This window comes from Phyllobates terribilis, unplaced genomic scaffold (assembly GCF_046119375.1).
Source record: "Phyllobates terribilis strain yellow unplaced genomic scaffold, ASM4611937v1 Scaffold_8__6_contigs__length_399053987, whole genome shotgun sequence".
NCBI lineage: Eukaryota > Metazoa > Chordata > Amphibia > Anura > Dendrobatidae > Phyllobates > Phyllobates terribilis.
Genome location: NW_027362768.1, coordinates 185,036,404 through 185,060,220, shown reverse-complemented (window position 1 = coordinate 185,060,220; position 23,817 = coordinate 185,036,404). Strand labels below are relative to the sequence as shown.

The window sequence follows — 23,817 nt, the reverse complement described above, 5'->3', positions numbered from 1 at the left end:
AGAGGAGGCCGAGGGTGAGGTTCCGGCTTCGGCGGAGCTTACAGGGGGCGCCGAGTCTCCTTCTCCTGGGGATGCAAGGTACTTGGGGGGAGGGACAGGCCCAGAGTCCGGAGACGAGGACGAAAAAAGAAGGAAAAATGTGGGAATGGACACCTCTGTGTCATTAAAGAGGGGGAAGGATTCCTCCTCTGAAGCAGAGGATAAGGGGAGTGGGAAGAAGAAAGCCATCTAACTCAATCACCAATGATGGCGGTACCCACTCCGTTGACGCTGGCTTCCATTAATGTCGCCAGCATTAAGTCAAATATGGCTAGATTTGCGGCCTTTGATTTTCTCAGCCGGGTTGAAACTGACATTTTCTTTTTGCAAGAGACCAGGCTGCCAAATATGGCAGAGGTGTTTAAAGCTAAGAGGGAGTGGAGACTCGGGCCCTCCTATTGGTCTCTTGCGGCCGAGCCGTATAGCGGAGTGGCAGTCCCTTTTACCACATCGGTAGAATGCCGACGGGTTATTGAGTTAGAAATGGGGAGGTGCCTGATATTAGATGTCCTCATGAAGGGACAGGAGCTTCGGCTCATTAACATCTATGGTCCGCAATCTAAGTTGGACCGGAAGTGTGTCTTTATGAGGATCAAGCCCTACCTTTTTACGAGTTGGCAGGTCGTTTTTGGAGGGGACTTCAACACTGTCTCGAGGCCCCGGGATAGAGGAGGTTCCAGAGACAAGCTGACTTATGATAGCGTCGCCCTTAATAGTATAGCTAGTGAGGCTCGCCTGGTGGATGTCCACATCCAGCACACCGCAGGCCGCGAGGGGTTCACCTATCATAGAGGTAACTGTAGGTCCAGGATAGACACGTTTTATTTAAAGGAGGAAGCCGTCTCTTCAGCAGTATCTGTTGTTGAGGTGGAGTTCTCCGATCACTGTTTGATTTTGTTTTCACTGAATGTTACAGAGACCCCCCCGGATGGGAAGAGGCTTTTGGAGGCTCAATTCGTCTCTCTTGGAAGAAGCGGAGATAAGACAGTCCTTTGAGGATTTTCTTCAGAGCCAGGTACCCTTACTGGATCTTTGTAGTAGTAAGTCAGAGTGGTGGGAGATGTTTAAGAAAAGGGTGGCGAGATTCTTCCGCCAGCTCTCGAGCCTCAGGAGCCTGGACAGGTACCGCCTGTATCAGGGACTGAGGAGGAAACTCGAGCATATTGTCTCAACTGGAGGTAGCCGCGAGGAGATCTCCAGAGTGAAATCTTTGCTAATGAGGTGTCAGTATGATAGACACGCATCTTTGGTTTTTGAGAGGGATTATGGGAAGTACCGCTCGCCCGACCCTTACAGAAACTGCAAGATGTCAGTGAATAGTAAAGTTGTTACAGGACTGGTTGACACTGCGGGGTCCCTGAAAAGATCCAGATCAGGGATCCTGGAGGTCGTCCGATCCTTCTACTCGCACCTCTTGGGGAAGAGGGATCTGGATTGGGATGAGATGTCGGCTTTTCTGGCAGAAGCCGTCCCCGAACCAGGGGTAGACCCCTCTCTTGGCGTTTTGACAGAGATGATCAGGGAAGAGGAAGTTAAGTTGGCTATTGAAGGGCTTGCCCTAAAGAAATCTCCCGGTCTAGATGGCTTAACATCTGAATTCTATAAGACCTTTAAGGACGCCTTGGTTCCCCTCTTGACTGAGGTATTCAATGAGTGTCTTTCCTCGGGCACTCTGCCAAAGTCAATGAGGAGGTCTGCCCTGATCATCTTGTCAAAAGGTAAGGACTCCTCTTGCATTGAGAATTGGCGTTTCTCAATGCAGACTGGAAGGTTTTGGCAAAGGTGCTGTTTAATCAGCTGGTGAAATTTGTGCCCCGACTCCTTTCGGTAGCCCAGCATTGCTCTGTTCCGGGCCGCAGTACAATTAGTGCTGTACTCTGTGTCCGAGAGGCGGTGGAGCAAGGTAGGGCTGGCCACTGGAAGGGGTACATGCTGTCATTGGACCAGGAAAAGCTTTTGATCGGGTTAATCATAAGTACCTCTGGTCTGTCCTTCTGAGGTATGACCTGCCGGGGGGGTTTGTTGATTGGCTTAAGACCTTGTATGCTGGGGCAGAGAGTTTCCCGCTTGTGAACGGTTGGATTGGCAGCTCTTTTGAGGTTGGGTGTGGTGTTCGCAAGGGTTGTCCCTTGAGCCCGCTGCTGTACGTGTTTGCGATTGACCCGCTTCTTAGGAGGGTGGAGCGTGGACCGTTGGCTGGCATCGGGATGGACCAGGCAGCACCGGAAGCCACTCTGAGAGTGGTGGCGTATGCCGATGACGTCACCATTTTTGTTTCCTCTGATGGGAAGCCAGAATGGCTGATGTCAGAGGTAAATTGCTACTCGGAGGCATCCGGGTCCAAGATCAACCGGGATAAGTGTGAGAGTCTCTGGTTGGGAGGAGGAGATCCTGGTTTTGATCTCCCGGACACCCTTCAAGGACCCAAAGTCTCTGCAAAAGTTCTTGGCATCGAATTTGGCCAGGGGGATTACCCCAAACAAAATTGGGACAGCAGGCTATAGATCGCCACTCAGAAGGTGAACCAATGTAAGGGTTAGTCTTTGACCCTAAGGGAAAGGATAAACCTGATCAAAACTTACCTGCTCCCTTTGCTGATCTATCTGGGCAGTGTGTGCATCTTGCCGGAGCCTCTCTGGACTCGGGTCTACAGTTTGTTCTTCCAACTGTTATGGGGGAATAGACTGAACCTGGTCAAGAGGGAGGTTACTTACCATACAAGGAGACTAGGAGGGTTGGGTATGGTCAACCCTGTGGTATTCCTTGTGAATACCTTCATTAAGATCAATATTGCAAACCTCTGGAAAGAGAGGGCTCCTCCGTGGGTATTCTCCTGTAGGGGATGGTTTCAGCCTTTCTTCAAGGAATGGGAGACAGGAGGGCAAGTGAAGGATCTACGCAAACCACATGGACATCTCCCGGCTTACGCTACCGTGGTTCTGAAGGTAATTCGCCGGTGGGGTCTGGGAATGTGGGAGGTCAGGACTCTGCCAAGGAAGCTCCTTGACAAAAGGGTTCTGTTGACCCATTTTCAGAGGCCTCTGCCGTTCAGGGATTGCCCAAGTCGGGATCTTGGGGTGGGTCTGCATCTTTTGAATTCTATCAGGATCCCCTCGAAGGTTTGCGACTTGGCTTGGCACTGCTTCCATGGGAAACTGTGTGTGAGGGATAATCTGAAGTGTAGGAGCTCTGAGGACAGGAACTGTCCTCGGGAGCATTGTGGTACCATGCTGGAAAGCATGGACCACTTCTTGCTTCGTTGTCCCTTTAACACAGAGGTGTACAACAGGGTGGGCGCCTCCATTGGCTGGCCCCGGCTGACCGGTCTCTCTTATGCGGAATGGGCCTATGGAGCATTCGGGGACCTGGGTGGTCGGGACCACTGCACCTTATTTCTAGTTAGCGCAGTGGTTAGGTATCACACGTGTGCCCTAGTCTGGTCGTCTCCTCTCCTGGTGGTGGGCTGCTGCTGACACCATAGATTTTTGTTTTATTGATCAGTAGACAGTGATGTAGGGCTGCAGGCGCCGAACTTGGGCTTTGTCAGTTGTGGTTATTGTATTGTTTGTTTCTGTATATATTGTATATATGGGTTTGGGTGTAGGTGTTAGGTTGGGTGGAGGGAAAAGGGGGGAGGTGGGTTCATCTTGTGGGACACTGGTTATTTGGGTGAAAAACTGGCACTGCCTGATCTGTCCTATGGACGTTGGACATGGACTGAGGCATGAGGCGCAGGACCAGCTCTCAGGTCAGTGTCGGGGAGGGACTGGTGGGCTCGAGTGTGGGGGGTTTTGTTTAGTCTTGTATATATTTGTATAGTTAGTATTTATTTTATATTAATTTTAAAAAAAAGTTTGTATATATTTGTCAGCTATTGTTTATTTTGTTTATGTTTATTTATTGCTTGTGGTTATTATTTTCTTTGGTAACCGGGTCAGAAGTCTGTAGTGTAAGCTCTTATTATTGTGTGTATATGTATAATATGTGTGTGAGGGGAGAGGGAGCGGCTGGACCATCAGAATAGTGAGTGCAGCTCTGGAGTATAATACAGGAGGTAACTCAGGATCAGTACAGGATCAGTAATGTAATGTATGTACACAGTGACTGCACCAGCAGAATAGTGAATGCAGCTCTGGAGTATAATACAGGATGCAACTCAGGATCAGTAATGTAATGTATGTACACAGTGACTGCACCAGCAGAATAATGAGTGCAGCTCTGGAGTATAATATAGGATGCAACTCAGGATCAGTAATGTAATGTATGTACACAGTGACTGCACCAGCAGAATAGTGAGTGCAGCTCTGGAGTATAATACAGGATGTAACTCAGGATCAGTAATGTAATGTGTGTACACAGTGACTGCACCAGCAGAATAGTGAGTGCAGCTCTGGAGTATAATACAGGATGTAACTCAGGATCAGTAATGTAAGTGACTCGCCCCCTGGGGCGTGCGGCACCCGGAACCGGGCTTCAGTGCAATGTTGGGGGTAGTAGTGGCAACCCGATCCCTTGGCTCAGGGTGGTCAGACCAAATGCTGTGGCAGTCTATTCGTAATGTTAAAAATGTTCGACTACGCCACCCGTGGTTTGCGGTCATGGATGACCGCCGCTGCTTTGCAGACCTCTGAGGCTGGTGTTGGGGTGCAGCACAGGGATGGGATAACTCCCCACGGGAAGAGTGTAGCTTCAGGGCAGTGTAATAGGATGCTGGGGGTGATGGTGCAGACGCAGCAGAAATCACACAGAGTCCAATGATGCAGTCCAGGGTCTTTTACTCACAGTTGTTATCCGAGTCACTTCTGTCAGCAATGACCGCCCAAGCCGTGCTGCGTCCACCAGGTGAGGAGCTCGGTCAACCCCCAGGCAATTCAGGGGTATGGCACAGGACCCCATTTTATCCTTTCTCTGGCCTCTCGTGCCCCACCAGTGACCAAACTTCTATCCAGCTGCCTCGGGCCTTCTCTGATGAAACTTGGCGCCAGTTTCCCTGACCCTATGTGGTGCCTTCCTAGTGGGTGTAGCAGGGGGTCGCACCATTAGATGATCACGACCTCCGGTCTTTGGCTGAGGGATAATTTATCTCCACCAACTTGGGAATCCGGTACCCTTCTGCGGCCTGACCCTTCACCCGATATAACGCGGGCTTGCAACGGTTGCTGTCCGTTCTGCTCTCTTAGGGTCCCTTCTGCCTTCTTGTTTCTGGAGCCTTCCTACTCCTCTGTCTCTTCTCCTTCCTTCCTTCTCCTTCTTCTCTTCTCCTCTCTGGCCCCGGCCTTTCTCTCTAGGCCTGCCACGTGGAGCTGAGCTCAGGCCGAGCCTGTTAGCTCTCTCTCCCTCTTCTTCACTGAACTCTGCTGGACTGAACACTCTCCTAAGATGGCTCCCACCTTTTATCTGCTTCCCTGTGTCTGAGCTCAGGTGACCTGCACCCAATGAGCTCCTTCCTGTGCTCCAGAAACCGTCCCCTTCTGCTCCTACATCACTGGGTTCTCTCCCCCTCTCCCCACTCCAGCCAGGGACATGGTCAGTTGTGCCTGCAATAAATGGGAGCACCTGTGAGCTGTCCCCCGGAAATGAGGAGTGTGTGTATGCAGCTAACTGAGCCCTGGTCCATACTCCATCCTTACCTGGAAGTGGAATATCACACCTCTGGTTGAGGTACAATACCCCTGTGGCAAACGAACCCTCGGGGCGCTACATAAGATTACCACATATTTCTTAATAAAGGGGATAATAAAACTCCTAAATATACTGGATCTCTTTTTGACATGGAGATTTCCCTGAATAGAAACCTTGATCTGCTGGTAGTACCTACAATTTGACAGAATTGCTATTTGCAGTGCTGCATCCTACTGAATAATTGACAGCCTTATCTGTCTGTATGTGCAGAGGGCGGACTGTCAATCATGAAGTAGATCCAGCACCGGGGACTTAAATTGCACACGGATCAGGGATTACACAGGTTGTTCTGAATCCTTTCCCATTATATTATGTATCAACCTGCTCATCTCTGCACATTTCATCATTTTTTTTTAATTCTGATTTTTTTTATTCTTTAAATCCAAAGCCCAAACCCCTGTTTTTGCTCAGCCCGCTGCCCTGTGTTTTTGCAGTATCGCTGCTCCTGCTGCTCGTTTCGCTCCACGGTCGGCTGTCCACTCATCCCCTGATCTGGATAATGCCGCGGAGTTTTCCTTCGAGAGATAGACCTGTCCGGGTGAAGAGTTAGCAACTGAAGGAGCTCAGCGTGCGCAGGTAGCCGGGAGATAGCTCACAGCTAAAGAGGGCGCTGGGATTTAGGGAGAAGTGATGGCCACATAAAAAAGAAAAATGAAGTTTCCATATACAAAATAAAGTAAGATACAGAAAATCCAATCTTCACTATGGCGGCAGTGCGAATCACCGTTATTAATGTGCAGGGTCACAATGCCACTTTTCATCCTTCATATATTACCCCCAGGCTTAGAATATTTGCAAAGTATGCTAAAAATAATACGCCGGGTATATATGTGCAGCTTTATTCCTCAGCTGGAGATGAAGAGGATGAAATTACATTACTGGCGAAGGGGACGTCAGGAGCGGAGGGCGAGCCCTCCTGTTAAAGCTGTGGTGAGACAGAACTTTCGGGATCTTCCATTGAACCGTGGGCGACTGCCGGTGATTATACAGGTAAAAATGGAAATAAGGGATCGGTATGAAAAAAATGCCTTTAAAGGAGAAGTGTATATTAAATATTATATCTATTAGGTCAGATTAGCAGGGCATCCATTCACTTATTAGTCTGATTGAACAGCAGTTTCTTGCTCTGGAGGACCTGACGTGTAATGCTTAATTTTCCCTGTGGAGGCGCTGCAGCGGTTTTCCATTTGCTGCAAGTATCACCTACGTATTACAGCTGGTTTCTCTTCTTGGGGACATGATCTAAGACAGGGTTTGTCAAACTCAAATACAGAGAGGGCCAAAATCACAAACTTGGACAAAGTTGGGGGGTCAATCTTGATATCTATTAACAGTCCTCTATACAGTATAATGGGCCCCACATAGTCCTCCATATCGTATAATGGGCCCCACATAGCTTTCCGTACAGAATAATGGCCCCACATAGTCCTCCATACAGTATAATGGGCCCCACATAGTCCTCCATATCGTATAATGGACCCCACATAGTCCTCCGTACAGAATAATGGCCCCACATAGTCCTCCATACAGTATAATGGGCCCCACATAGTCCTCCATACAGTATAATGGGCCCCACATAGTCCTCCATATCGTATAATGGGCCCCACATAGTCCTCCGTACAGAATAATGGCCCCACATAGTCCTCCATACAGTATAATGGGCCCCACATAGTCCTCCATACAGTATAATGGCCCCACATAGTCCTCCATACAGTATAATGGCCCCACATAGTCCTCCATACAGTATAATGGCCCCACATAGTCCTCCATACAGTATAATGGCCCCGCATAGTCCTCCATACAGTATAATGGGCCCACATAGTCCTCCATACAGTATAATGGCCCCACATAGTCCTCCATACAGTATAATGGCCCCACATAGTCCTCCATACAGTATAATGGGCACCACATAGTCCTCCATACAGTATAATGGGTTCCACATAGACCTCCATACAGTATAATGGCCCCACATTGTCCTCCATACAGTATAATGGGCCCCACATAGTCCTCTTACAGTATAATGGCCCCACATAGTCATTCATACAGTATAATGGCCCCACATAGTCCACCATACAGTATAATGGGCCCCACATAGTCCTCCATACAGAATAATGAGCCCACATAGTCCTCCATACAGTACAATGGGACCCACATAGTCCTCCATACAGTATAATGGGCCCCACATAGTCCTTCATACAGTATGATGAGCACCACATAGTACTCCATACAGTATAATGGGCACCACATAGTCCTCCATACAGTATAATGGCCCCACATAGTCCTCCATACAGTATAATGGCCCCACATAGTGCCCATACAGTATGATGGGTTCCACATAGTCCTCCATACAGTATAATGGGCCCCACATAGTCCTCCATATAGTATAATGGCCCCATGTAGTCCTCCATACAGTACAATGGGCCCCAAATAGCTTTCCATACAGAATAATGGCCCCACATAGTCCTCCATACAGTATGATGGGTCCCACATAGTCATCCATACAGTATAATGGGCCCCACATTGTCCTCCATACAGTATAATGGGTCCCACATAGTCCTCCATACAGTATAATGGGCCCACATAGTCCTCCATACAGTATAATGGGCACCACATAGTCCTCCATACAGTATAATGACCCCACATAGTCCTCTTTACAGTATAATGGGCCCACATAGTCCTCCATACAGTATAATGGGCCCCACATAGTCCTCCATACAGTATAATGGGCCCCACATAGTCCTTCATACAGTATAATGGGCCCCACAAAGTCCTCCATACAGTATAATGGCCCCGCATAGTCCTCCATACAGTATAATGGCCCCACATAGTCCTCCATACAGTATAATGGCCCCGCATAGTCCTCCATACAGTATAATGGCCCCACATAGTCCTCTTTACAGTATAATGGGCCCACATAGTCCTCCATACAGTATAATGGGCCCCACATAGTCCTCCATACAGTATAATGGGCCCCACATAGTCCTTCATACAGTATAATGGGCCCCACATAGTCCTCCATACAGTATAATGGCCCCACATAGTCCTCCATACAGTATAATGGCCTCGCATAGTCCTCCATACAGTATAATGGCCCCACTTAGCTTTCCATACAGAATAATGGCCCCGCATAGTCCTCTATACAGTATGATGTGTCCCACATAGTCCTCCATACAGTATAATGGGCCCCACATAGTCCTCCATACAGTATAATGGGCCCACATAGTCCTCCATACAGTATAATGGCCCCACATAGTCCTCCATACAGTATAATGGCCCCACATAGTCCTCCATACAGTATAATGGCCCCACATAGTCCTCCATACAGTATAATGGCCCCACATAGTCCTCCATACAGTATAATGGGCACCACATAGTCCTCCATACAGTATAATGGGTTCCACATAGACCTCCATACAGTATAATGGCCCCACATTGTCCTCCATACAGTATAATGGGCCCCACATAGTCCTCTTACAGTATAATGGCCCCACATAGTCATTCATACAGTATAATGGCCCCACATAGTCCTCCATACAGTATAATGGGCCCCACATAGCTTTCCATACAGAATAATGGCCCCACATAGTCCTCCGTACAGTATGATGGATCCCACATAGTCCTCCATACAGTATAATGGGCCCCACATAGTCCTCCATACAGAATAATGAGCCCACATAGTCCTCCATACAGTACAATGGGACCCACATAGTCCTCCATACAGTATAATGGGCCCCACATAGTCCTTCATACAGTATAATGAGCACCACATAGTCCTCCATACAGTATAATGAGCACCACATAGTCCTCCATACAGTATAATGGCCCCACATAGTCCTCCATACAGTATAATGGCCCCACATAGTGCCCATACAGTATGATGGGTCCCACATAGTCCTCCATACAGTATAATGGGCCCCACATAGTCCTCCATATAGTATAATGGCCCCACGTAGTCCTCCATACAGTACAATGGGCCCCAAATAGCTTTCCATACAGAATAATGGCCCCACATAGTCCTCCATACAGTATGATGGGTCCCACATAGTCATCCATACAGTATAATGGCCCCACATTGTCCTCCATACAGTATAATGGGTCCCACATAGTCCTCCATACAGTATAATGGGCCCACATAGTCCTCCATACAGTATAATGGGCACCACATAGTCCTCCATACAGTATAATGGCCCCACATAGTCCTCTTTACAGTATAATGGGCCCACATAGCCCTCCATACAGTATAATGGGCCCCACATAGTCCTCCATACAGTATAATGGGCCCCACATAGTCCTTCATACAGTATAATGGGCCCCACAAAGCTTTCCATACAGAATAATGGCTCCACATAGTCCTCCATACAGTTTAATGGGTCCCACATAGTCCTCCATACAGTATAATGGGCCCCACATAGTCCTCCATACAGAATAATGGGCCACACATAGTCCTTTATTCAGTATAATAGCCCCACATAGTCCTCCATACAGTATAATGGCCCCACATAGTCCTTCATACAATATAATTGGCACCACATAGTCCTCCATACAGTATAATGGGCCCCACATAGTCCTCCATACAGTATAATGGGCCCCACATAGTCCTCCATGCAGTATAATGGGCCCTACATAGTCCTCCATGCAGTTTAATAGCCACACATAGTCCTTGTGAAGAATGGCACCAGAGAGATCCCACAAAATCCCACCACTGCCACCACATGTGAAGGATCCACACCTCGCCACCCGCCTGACGTCAGTTACGTCAGATGGAACACGTGATACAGATCTTCCCTTTGCACCAACGTGACATTGCACACACCCCCTTTGGGATGCGTAAGGTCAGATTGGTACCGTTCTACACAGACACCCCCTGTCCACACGGGTACATGAAGGCACTGGGAGTGAGAAGAGGTAGCTCTCTCAGTCACTGACGTGGCACCACACTCGCTCACACCCCTGAGAGGCCCCTTCACTAGCCCCAGTGAAGCAGAACCTTTTCGATCTGGTAGAGCTGCCACCAGTTCCTATTAAATATAATTCCCGCTAGCAGACCGGGGGATTATATAGAGCCAGAAACCAGTCCTGGTAGTGTGTTCGTTGGACCGAACAACGGACGTGAGGATTCGTGGATCGAGATAAAAGAGCAGCCCAAGGTTAAATTATATAGTTAATTGCCTTAAGGGCACACTAGACAATACACTATATACTTAAGTGTTATACATACATAATGATCAGAGATGCAAACACAATAGTAGTGGTGCAAAAGATATAAGCAGATATTAAGAGTCAGTTACCAGTCAGATGGAAGGCCTGGCTTGCGGGAGAGGGGCTGCCACATGGGAGACTTGTGGTCCCCTTTGTTGCCGGACTTCTCCCACACGATGTGTCATCACGACCTCCCAGGAAAAAGACACTGGGCTCTAGCTGTAGGAGCTCTTAACCTCTCTGGGTCACTCCCATTACTGCCTCCTGGCTGGACCTAAATCTCCACCCCTGGCCTCTCTCAGCTATACACTCCAAAAACTAAAATGGCCTATACTTTCTTAATGGACGGTCCTAGGGAGCTAGTTCTGGTGCCATTGGATCCAGCCGGACCCCTGCTACGTGTGGATACCAAACACAGTGGCTCTAGGGGTTTCCGAAAGGCTGTGCCATATATCTCCTTATCCCTACGCGCTAGACTGTGCTGGAAGCCAGGGTGACATTCCTCATGTTTGTGTGATTCCAAAAATCTATTTGGTGTATCACTGGGATGTATCATATTCCCATAACTCGGTGTTGAATTATACTTGTCTGACACAAAGGGAGCCTCATGGCTTAGGTCCACAGGAGGTCTTCCTGTGCAGCTCCAGAGCTGCTGGTGGGGTTTTTGTCACTCACTGTCCCTCAGCCCCCTACCTTCTTCTTTAGCTGCAGAGGTGGTCCGGTTATAGCTGTGCACTGTAGACCATTATAATCCCTTGCCAAACAGGCTACAATGATTGACATGGAATTATATCTACAATATTCTTCACAGTACTCCACACAGAATAATGGCCCCACATAATCCTCAATACAGTATAAAAGCCCCACATAGTCCTCCATTCAGAATGGGCCCCACATAGTCCTCCATACAGAGTAATGGGCCCCGCATTGTCCTCCATACTGTATTATGACCCCACATAGTCCTCCATACAGTATAATGGGCCCCACATAGTCCTCCATACAGTATAATGGGCCCCACATAGTTCTCCATACGGTATAATGGCCCCACATAGTCCTCCATACAGTATAATGGGCCCCACATCGTCCTCCATACAGTATAATAGGCTCCACACAGTCCTGCACACAGTATACAGTAATGGGCCCCACACCGTCCTCCATAAAGTATAATGGGCCACACATAGTCCTCCATACAGTATAATGAGCCCCACATAGTCTTCCATACAGAATAATGGGCCCCACATAGTCCTCCATGCAGTATAATGGGCCCTACATAGTCCTCCATGCTGTTTAATAGCCACACATAGTCCTTGTGATGAATGGCACCAGAGAGATCCCACAAAATCCCACCACTGCCACCACATGTGAAGGATCCACACCTCGCCACCCGCCTGACGTCAGTTACGTCAGATGGAACATGTGATACAGATCTTCCCTTTGCACCAACGTGACATTGCACACACCCCCTTTGGGATGCGTAAGGTCAGCTTGGTACAGTTCTACACAGACACCCCCTGTCCACACGGGTACATGAAGGCACTGGGAGTGAGAAGAGGTAGCCCACTCAGTCACTGACGTGGCACCACACTCACTCACACCCCTGAGAGGCCCCTTCACTAGCCCCAGTGAAGCAGAACCTTTTCGGTCTGGTAGAGCTGCCACCAGTTCCTATTAAATATAATTCCCGCTAGCAAACCGGGGGAATATATAGAGCCAGGAACCAATCCTGGTAGTGTGTTCGTTGGACCGAACAACAGACGTGAGGATTCGTGGATCGAGATAAAAGAGCAGCCCAAGGTTAAATTATATAGTTAATCGCCTTAAGGGCACACTAGACAATACACTATATACTTAAGTGTTATACATACATAATGATCAGAGATGCAAACACAATAGTAGTGGTGCAAAAGATATAAGCAGATATTAAGAGTCAGTTACCAGTCAGATGGAAGGCCTGGCTTGCGGGAGAGGGGCTGCCACATGGGAGACTTGTGGTCCCCTTTGTTGCCGGACTTCTCCCACACGATGTGTCATCACGACCTCCCAGGAAAAAGACACTGGGCTCTAGCTGTAGGAGCTCTTAACCTCTCTGGGTCACTCCCCTTACTGCCTCCTGGCTGGACCTAAATCTCCACCCCTGGCCTCTCTCAGCTATACACTCCAAAAACTAAAATGGCCTATACTTTCTTAATGGACGGTCCTAGGGAGCTAGTTCTGGTGTCATTGGATCCAGCCGGACCCCTGCTACGTGTAGAGACCAAACACAGTGGCTCTAGGAGTTTCCGAAAGGCTGTGCCATGTATCTCCCTATCCCTACGCGCTAGACTGTGCTGGAAGCCAGGGTGACATTCCTCATGTTTGTGTGATTCCAAAAATCTATTTGGTGTATCACTGGGATGTATCATATTCCCATAACTCGGTGTTGAATTATACTTGTCTGACACAAAGGGAGCCTCATGGCTTGGGTCCACAGGAGGTCTTCCTGTGCAGCTCCAGAGCTGCTGGTGGGGTTTTTGTCACTCACTGTCCCTCAGCCCCCTCCCTTCTTCTTTAGCTGCAGAGGTGGTCCGGTTATAGCTGTGCACTGTAGACCATTATAATCCCTTGCCAAACAGGCTACAATGATTGACATGGGATTATATCTGCAATATTCTTCACAGTACTCCACACAGAATAATGGCCCCACATAATCCTCAATACAGTATGAAAGCCCCACATAGTCCTCCATTCAGAATGGGCCCCACATAGTCCTCCATACAGAGTAATGGGCCCCACATTGTCCTCCATACTGTATTATGACCCCACATAGTCCTCCATACAGTATAATGGGCCCCACATAGTCCTCCATACAGTATAATGGGCCCCACATAGTCCTCCATATGGTATAATGGTCCCTCATAGTCCTCCATACAGTATAATGGGCCCCACATAGTCCTCCATATCGTATAATGGGCCCTACATAGTCCTCCATACAGTATAATGGGCCCCACATCGTCCTCCATACAGTATAATAGGCCCCACACAGTCCTGCACACAGTATACAGTAATGGGCCCCACACAGTCCTCCATAAAGTATAATGGGCCCCACATAGTCCTCCATACAGTATAATGAGCCCCACATAGTCCTCCATACAGTATATTGGGCCCCACATAGTCCTCCGTACAGTTTAAAGGCCCCATATAGTCCTCCATACAGAATAATGGCCCCACATAGTGCTCCATACAGTATAATGGACCCCACATAGTCCTCCATACAGTATAATGGGCCCCACATAGTCCTCCATACAGTTTAATGGCCCCATATAGTCCTCCATACAGAATAATGGCCCCACATAGTCCTCCATACAGAATAATGGTCCCACATAGTCCTCCATACAGAATAATGGCCCCTCATAGCCCTCCATACTGTATAATGAGCCCCACATAGTCCTCCATACAGTATATTGGGCCCCACATAGTCCTCCGTACAGTTTAAAGGCCCCATATAGTCCTCCATACAGAATAATGGCCCCACATAGTGCTCCATACAGTATAATGGACCCCATATAGTCCTCCATACAGTATAATGGGCCCCACATAGTCCTCCATACAGTTTAATGGCCCCACATAGTCGTCCATACAGAATAATGGGCCCCACATAGTCCTCCATACAGAATAATGGTCCCACATAGTCCTCCATACAGAATAATGGCCCCTCATAGCCCTCCATACTGTATAATGATGGGGGGATTGCCGGCGTTGTGGGTCAAATATAATCACCCCTCGGGCCAGAGTTTGACGTGTGGCCTAAGTCCTCATTAAAATGTGTTTCGAGTACGTGTTTTATCCGTGTTTTTCTCGTATAGAGCACGCACCCTTGATCTATGGGGTTGTTCATCTTTCCTTTTTTTTTTTCAAGCCGATTGTTTGAAAAAAAGGAGACGTCCATTTTTCATCCCGATCAAACTTGGCCATTAAGTGAACGGATCAGTAAAAAAAAAAAGCAAACAAGACTCAGGTGCCATCTGTGTGTCATCCGGGTGCTGGCTGCTTTCTACTGTGTAATATGTAATTAAAGGTCGGAAAATGTATTTTTTTTTTGCATTCAAGAAAATAGATTAGACACTTACACTGAAAAAGGTCCCAGTGTCACATGTACCAAAAATGGCTGAAAAACTGATGAAAGACCGTCTGTTTTTTTTTTCTTGCATGCAAAAGAATAATTGACGTTTGGCTGAGACCTAAAGATAAATGTAGTTTAAATGTGTATTGTAGATTTTTGTCGTAAAGTGGAGTTTCCCTTTAAGTGCGGATAATGGGAGTGACAGCTCTGCTTTATGGAGGACGGGGGAGGTTATCTTCACGGCACAAGTTAAATACGACATAATTTGATCCATAAACTGCCTGGCGTGACCTTGGTGAGACGGGACGGTGGCGCGGTGACATTGCGGTGCGCGAGGACGACATTTCATGAGGCTTTTTTCTATTATTTAACAGCCTGTGAGAAGAGTAAACAGCGCTCCGGACCTGCAGCCAGTGAGGCATATTACAGTGGATCTGTGGAAGCTGCAGCAAGATGTTCTGCAGCAGGTGAGGAGCCAAAAAGCTTAGAGAACCAGTGAGATTGTAGAATTACCCACCAGGCTCAATGTGCAATGTGTGTAAGGCTCAGTGCACGCTGCGCCTGTGGTCATTGTTGGGTTTACATGAGCAAGAGGCAGTGACATAGCATTGAGATGGGCGCAGGGAGAGTTGACCCCGGCACCAAAATATTTGGGGGTGCAAAATGTTTCTTCCCCTACTGTCAAATGATCGGCACCTTCAAGCGCTGCTTCTTCTTGTCCATCTAGTTATACTTCTGCAGAGCGCAGCAGGTGAATCTGAGTTTATGCGCTCTGCATAGGCAATACTCACAATGCTACAATGAAGTCAACTTTGTCATCTCTGTTGCTGCCAATGCAGAGTGCAACACCCATAACAGACACATCCGCTGCGCTCTGCATAAGTAGAGACCGAGATGACAGAACTTGAGCAGCTAGTGAATTACGTGATGTGCTGCTTTTATGTTTTTACTAAGAACTGATACAATCCCTGTTTTCTCTGCAGTAGATGTAGCAGTGCTATGAAAGCTGAGCTGTGTAGACCCCCTCCCACACCCATGATTGGCAGCTTCCTGTGTACATTGTCCATAAGCTGTCAATCAATGGTGGGGATGTGGTTTCACAGATTAACTGGACTGCCTGGCACAGGACACCTAGTACGGCATTGATAATCTCCTGCTGATAAAACACTGATTATATTGAAACTACAGCAAGCTGCTAAGCAAGTGACACATCCCTGGAATTAGGGTCTCAGCCCCTACATTATGCTGCTCTCAGAATAAATAGCAAAAACCTTATTCCCTATAACCCTAGCTAAGGTTAGAAAAAGGGTAAAAACGTAAAAGCAAAACTGCAACAAGCAGCGCAGTAAGTGATACCTCACTGGAATCAGGATTTCAGCCCCTATATCATGCTGCTGTCAGATTACATAGCAAAAACATGACTGATTCCTTTCAAAGCTAAGGAGTGGTTTAGGGATAGGGATAAGCTTAGGGCTAGGGTTAGACTTCTGACTAGGGTTTGGGCTAGGGACTGATTTAGGGCTAGGGTTAAGTATAGAGATTGGTTTAGGGTTAGGCTTAGGACTAGAGTTAGGGATAGAGTTAGACTTCTGACTAGGGTTTGGGCTAGTGAGTAGTTTGGGGCTAGGGTTAGTGATACGGTTAGGGATAGAGATTGGTTTAGGGTTAGGCTTAGGACTAGAGTTAGGGTTTGGGCTAGGGTTAGTGATACGGTTAGGGATAGAGATTGGTTTAGGGTTAGGCTTAGGACTAGAGTTAGGGTTTGGGCTAGGGTTAGTAATACGGTTAGGGATAGAGATTGGTTTAGGGTTAGGCTTAGGACTAGAGTTAGGGTTTGGGCTAGGGTTAGTGATACGGTTAGGGATACAGATTGGTTTAGGGTTAGGCTTAGGACTAGAGTTAGGGTTTGGGCTAGGGTTAGTGATATGGTTAGGGATAGAGATTGGTTTAGGGTTAGGCTTAGGACTAGAGTTAGGGTTTGGGCTAGGGTTAGTGATACGGTTAGGGATATAGATTGGTTTAGGGTTAGGCTTAGGACTAGAGTTAGGGTTTGGGCTAGGGTTAGTGATATGGTTAGTAATAGAGATTGGTTTAGGGTTAGGCTTAGGACTAGAGATAGGGTTTGGGCTAGTGAGTAATTTAGGGCTAGGGTTAGTGATAGGGTTATGCATATGGATTGGTTTAGGGTTAGGCTTAGGATTAGAGTTTGGGCTACGGTTAGTGATAAGGTTATAGCTTGGGTTAGGGATAGAGAAGCGTTGAGGGTTAGGCTTAGGACTAGAGTTAGGGTTTGGGCTAGGGTTAGTGATATGGTTAGGGATAGAGATTGGTTTAGGGTTAGGCTTAGGACTAGAGTTAGGGTTTGGGCTAGTGAGTAATTTAGGGCTGGGGTTAGTGATAGGGTTATGCATATGGATTGGTTTAGGGTTAGGCTTAGGATTAGAGTTTGGGCTACGGTTAGTGATAAGGTTAGTGATAGGGTTATAGCTTGGGTTAGGGATAGAGATGTGTTGAGGGTTAGGCTTAGGGCTAGAGTTAGAGCTAGTGTTAAAAGTCCTAAAAAATAAAATGGAAAATATAAAAAAAATTATAGCTTTTATTCATAAAATTGTATCTCTGATTTCAGCAAAAAGCAGAAAAATCACAAGCTATAATTAATTACATCAGAGTTTTCCCCAAATTACAATCCATGTTATTGGGGGGCAAGGGGCTCAATCCTGGACTGATGGAAGGGTCCACGGGTTAGGGGGCGGAATATACTTGCCTCGCCCCGGGCAATGGCAACCCACCCTATGCCACTAGTGAGAGGTAAATGCCGGACAGTGACCACAGTCCCCACCACATGGATACGGCTCGGTATAGGATATATTTTTTACAATGGCCCCATATGTACAATGAAATAAGTAGTGTGCAGATGCCGAGCGGCCAGACAGCGGCCATAAGGCACGGTTTTCTTCTCCTCTTGGTGATCGGGGGCTCATGGGAATGTGAAATGATGAGTCACAAGGTTTTGCTACTTTTGATAAGTGCACAAACTCTGTGTGATCACGTATTAAGAGTGGTGAGCCTCGAGGAGAACAGTTTTTGGTGCAAATTTTTCTAGAATTCTTGCACATTGAGCTCAGTAAATCTGCCACCGTGTACAGACACGTCCTTACTTTACTCTTGGATCGACATGAGTGACACGAGATAATCAGCTGTAGAAATAACTGTGATCTTGCGATGCTCTGCTGGGAGACGATTCTGCTGTAAGTGTCTGTATGTGGCCACCCAGTGGTGTTGACGGGAATTGCAGCCTGTCGAGGATTTGCTGGCGTGTCGCGATAGCGTATTGAGTTTTTTTGTGTTAAGGAAATTTGCTTAAAGGTGAAGGATGGACACATCTGTAAGTTACTACAAACCCAAAACAGGAGAATCGCAGAGGACCAGGCTCCTCTGTAACTGATTATAGAGGTGGAGTCCATTGCTAGATCTGCCCCATCTCCCTTGTAGAAACAAACCAGAGAAACAAAGCTTCGAATAAAGATCCACAAAATTGTCAAATAAAGGTAAATTTTTATTAATTCATGATCAGACATAGAAAAGGGGAAGAATCCACAGTAACAGGGAACAGTAATCGATAAAATAGCAGAAAAAAACCCAAAACAAACAAACAGGGGCACAAGCAAGGAACATGCAAAATCCACACTAGGAAATATCAGCCAGGCTGCCAATCAAGGACCTAACATTGATCCACGGGTAATATCTAAAGTGCAAATGCTTAGAGGACCAGTAAAGACTACAAGATAGTATAATTAGAAGTCGTAATCATTATCTTAGATATATATATATAGAGACAGTAATAAATGTAGCCACAAAGTATCGGGTATTACATCCCATAAAGTGCATATGCAAAATTGGCCCTAATAGGCAGACAAGGTAAAAGGGAAAATAGGCTGAGAGGTCATAATAGATCCCACATGATTACTTATTCCTAAAGTATATGGTGTTCCTTGCTGGCGCTCACCCCACGCCATATACTTTAGGAGTAAGTAATCATGTGGGATCTATTATGACCTCTCAGCCTATTTACCTTTTTTTCATTGTTTGCTAATGGCATCTTGGCCGTTGGTGCCATTAGCAAACAATCAAAGCTCAGCTTACAAGAGCAACCAATCCAAGCCCATCTTTTATTTTACCAAAGCAGCCAATCAAGACTCAGCTTATTTTTTTTTTTTTACCAGAGCAACCAATCTGAGCTCAGCCTTAATTTTACCTCAGCAACCAATCAGAGCGCAACTTTCTTTTTACCTTAGCAACCAATCAGAGCTCAGCTTTCTTTTTACCTCAGCAACCAATCAGAGCTCAGCTTTCTTTTTACCTCAGCAACCAATCAGCGCTAAGCTTTCTTTTTACCTCAGCAACCAATCAGAGCTCAGCTTTCTTGCTTTCTTTTTACCTTAGCAACCAATCAGAGCTCAGCTTTCTTTTTACCTCAGCAACCAATCAGAGCTCAGCTTTCTTTTTACCTCAGCAACCAATCAGAGCTCAGCTTTCTTGCTTTCTTTTTACCTTAGCAACCAATCAGCGCTCAGCTTTCTTTTTACCTCAGCAGTGTGAGGAATGACTACAGCCATCTTCTCCTTACTGTCAGTCGGTGTTCCTCTGTGGAGGGCAGTTGTCTTGTGTTGTGAGTATGAGATGACTCATAGTGATGGTGGAGGATGCTGTACGCACAAGATCAGTCACCGAAAGACATTACGGTCCTGCTGGGCAATATCTGCGCCCTCCTTTATATATAGTATGGTGCAGAAGTGATGTAACACAGGATCCATGGCCAATGCCAAAATAATATTTTGCACCATGTATCTGGAAGGTGCAGACAACCAGGAGAGCGCCGCCAGCAAAAAACCGAAATGATGAGGACAGTCCAACAGGCTCTTCGCAGACTTCCAAAATGGAGGCATTTGTGTTCTGACCGCGGCATCACACAGACGCTGGAGAATCTTATATTTTCACCTGAGGTCACGTTGCTGCTCTGCAGACGACCCTGGACCTTTTCTGCTTACTCTTCAGGTCCCTTTTTCTACTATGGGCCACCACCCTGGCTTCTCTCCATGAGGCTCACACACACTGGTCGTCACTGCGACTCTTCACACCAATGGCCTTTGTCCTCACCGTGCCCACTCACACAACCGGACTCCTCCTGGTCATTGTTCTGCACCTCAGGCCCTCATCTTCACCATGCTCACTCACACTACCAGATGGTTCCCTCCTGGTCACTAGTGCTGTATTCCACACCCTCATCCTCACTGTGCCCACTCACACTATCAGATGTCTCCCTCCTGGTCACTAGTGCTGTACTCCACACTCTTGTCCTCACCGTCCCCACTCACACTACTAGATGGTTCCCTCCTGATCACTAGTGCTGTACTCCACACCATCGTCCTCACTGTGCCCACTCACACTACCAGATGTCTCCCTCCTGGTCACTAGTGCTGTACTCCACACCCTCGTCCTCACCGTCCCCTCTCACACTACCAGAGGGTTCCCTCCTGGTCACTAGTGCTGTACTCCAGGCCCTCATCCTCACCGTCCCCTCTCACACTACCAGAGGGTTCCCTCCTGGTCACTAGTGCTGTACTCCAGGCCCTCATCCTCACCGTCCCCACTCACACTACCAGATGGCTCCCTCCTGGTCACTAGTGCTGTACTCCACACCCTCGTCCTCACTGTGCCCACTCACACTACCAGATGGTTCCCTCCTCGTCACTAGTGCTGTGCTCCACACCCTCGTCCTCACTGTGCCCACTCACACTACCAGATGGTTCCCTCCTGGTCACTAGTGCTGTACTCCACACCCTCATCCTCACTGTGCCCACTCACATTATCAGATAGTTCCTTCCTGTTCACTAGTGCTGTACTCCAGGCCCTCATCCTCACTGTGCCCACTCACACTACCAGATGGTTCCCTCCTGGTCATTAGTGCTGTACTCCAGGCCTTTGTCCTCACCGTCCCCACTCACACTACCAGATGGTTCCCTCCTGGTCACTAGTGCTCTACTCAACACCCTCGTCCTCACCGTCCCCACTCACACTACCAGATGGCTCCCTCCTGGTCACTAGTGCTGTACTTCACGCCCTCATCCTCACCGTCCCCACTCACACTACCAGATGGTTCCCTCCTGGTCACTAGTGCTGTACTCCAGGCCCTCGTCCTCACCGTCCCCACTCACACTACCAGATGGTTCCCTCCTGGTCACTAGTGCTGTACTCCAGGCCCTCGTCCACACCGTCCCCACTCACACTACCAGATGGTTCCCTCCTGGTCACTAGTGCTGTACTCCAGGCCCTCATCCTCACCGTCCCCACTCACACTACCAGATGGTTCCCTCCTGGTCACTAGTGCTGTACTCCAGGCCCTCGTCCTCACTGTCCCCACTCACACTACCAGATGGTTCCCTCATGGTCACTAGTGCTGTACTCCAGGCCCTCGTCCTCACCGTCCCCACTCACACTACCAGATGGTTCCCTCCTAGTCACTAGTGCTGTACTCCAGGCCCTCATCCTCACCGTCCCCACTCACACTACCAGATGGCTCCCTCCTAGTCACTAGTGCTGTACTCCAGGCCCTCGTCCTCACTGTGCCCACTCACACTACCAGATGGCTCCCTCCTGGACGGTGCTCTTCTGGTCACTTCACTGCTCTTTCTTCGGCACTCTGGCTACTTTAGTGGATTCACCCCATTCTATTAGGCAACACTTTATGCACACACCAACATGGTTGGTGAATCAGAGCAAACACACACACATATATATATATATATATATATATATATATATATATATATATATTTCTGACGAGGTCGTTCTGCCCCAACACATCAGAAATACAGTTGCTAAGAAGGTGCCCGGACCCGCCACCCTCTTACACAGTCACTCAGCCTTTCTCATGTACTCAGAGGGGTATCTGGAATATACCTGTCACGCTGTCACTTTCTGCTTGCAAAGAACATAAACACTAAATAATCGGCGCAGAGTTGTACCGAGCTGTGATTGACTTTATCAGCTCCTGTCAGATTTTCCAAAGAATAGAAGTTTCAGACTGTAATATAAGAAAAATCTGCAATCTTAAAAGCTTCCAGTGACTCACCGACCAGGAGAAGCAAAATATATTATTATTAGCCTCCTAAGTGGGAATACAGCAGCTCGCTCTCCATGGGATTCAGCATCTAGTTCACTTTCTTGATTGCTTCCCCTTCGGAGATAAAACTAGGCAAGAGTTAACAGCGAGACAGAACCGTGTGAATCAACTCCCAGCAGTCGCCGCTTCATCTGTTGTTTATCAAATCTCCAGCAAATATTCTGGGCTGAAACCGGCGTCATGTACTGAAAAAAAGCCCCAAAATAGTCAAAAAGTCAGTGAGTCATAATAATCTCTCAAGAGGATGCAGGATTAAATGCACCGTCCATCGATTTCAATGAGAAATGTGTAATACTGCTCACCAAGCAAGAAGTATGTTTACCTAGGGCTGATACGCTGCTGATTTTCCATCTTCTCGGCAGAAAACTCCAAGAAATCCTCTTCAAAATTATCATCAAAAACTGCTTCAAATGCTCTTTAAATATTCAGCGTGGATTTAAAAGTTGATCCACTTCAAAATCAAGGCTATGTTCACACTGGGCTTTTCTACTTGCTTTTTAAAGTGAATCCGCTTCAAAATCCTCATCTAAAACCTCTGCAAATGCTCTTTCAATACTTTTTCATGTGGCTTTAATTTTCCATCTTCCGGCAAGAAAATCCACAAAGTACTAGCCTACATTCACACATCTGTAACGGGTCCGGGAGGCGGAACCTCTGAGCTACTATACAAGGGGGCGGCCCTTGTACGGGAGCGGGTGGCAGTCTCCGGGTGAACGGACAGGGAGTTACGGCAAGTGATCAGGGCAGTCTCCGGGTAAGGGGTAGGTACGACCTGTGATGGCAGAACCTCCGGGTAGGCTAGCAGGCAGATGGTAGACGAGTGCTCCCAGGTGAGCAAGCGAGAGTCTCTGGAATAGCAGGTGGTCACGGCACGTGACGGCGGAACCTCCGGGCTGGCAGGCAGGTAGGTAACGGAGAAGCGCTCCCAGGTGAGCGGGCAAGAGTCTCTGAGATAGCTGGTGGTCACAGCACGTGACAACGGAGCCTCCAGGCTGGCAAGCAGGCAGGTAGCGGAGAAGCGCTCCCAGGTGAGCGGGCAAGCTGGTCCATAGACAGACTGACCGGAGTTGTAAGGCAGACCGTCGGACCTCAGGCAAGCGGGCAGGTAGCTGATGTGCGCTCCCAGGTGAGCGGACAAGTTGGTCCTTAGACAGACTGACCGGAGTTGTAAGGCAGACCGTCGGACCTCAGGCAGGCAGGCAGGTAACGAGTATTCAGGCAGGAATCAGGCAGGTAACTAGCAGGAAACTGGCAGGTAACTGGCAACGGGACCTGAGGGCTGAAGCACAGGTGAGACACAGGTGCAAACAACATTGCTCGGGCACCTCCATTTTGGAGGAGGTGCCTTATATATGATGAAGTCCTCCGGCCATTGGCCGGGGACTCCTTAGGACGGCGCGCGCGGCCCCTTTAAGAGGAGGGGAGCGCGCGCGCGCGCGCCCTAAGCACAGGGGCCGGGAAGGAGCGCGCGCTGAGAGCAGAGCGGGAGGAGGACGCCGGGAAGGAGCGCGCGCTGACAGCAGAGCGGGAGGAGGACGCCGGGAAGGAGCGCGCGCTGACAGCAGAGCGGGGAGAGGACGCCGGGCACGGAACAGAGCGGTGAGAGGAGCAGCGT

At 48.1% G+C, this 23,817-nt stretch overlaps 1 protein-coding gene across 2 annotated transcripts in view; it reads left to right on the top strand.

Annotated features, from left to right (window-relative positions):
* Positions 1–23,817, top strand: part of LRRIQ3 (leucine rich repeats and IQ motif containing 3) — a 91,064-nt gene that overhangs the window by 16,963 nt on the left and 50,284 nt on the right. For both annotated transcript variants that reach the window (XM_073643898.1, XM_073643897.1), the window contains exons 5-6: positions 6,558–6,711; positions 15,394–15,486. In XM_073643898.1, coding sequence (XP_073499999.1) covers positions 6,558–6,711; positions 15,394–15,486 — 247 coding nt within the window. The remainder of the gene's footprint in view (positions 1–6,557; positions 6,712–15,393; positions 15,487–23,817) is intronic.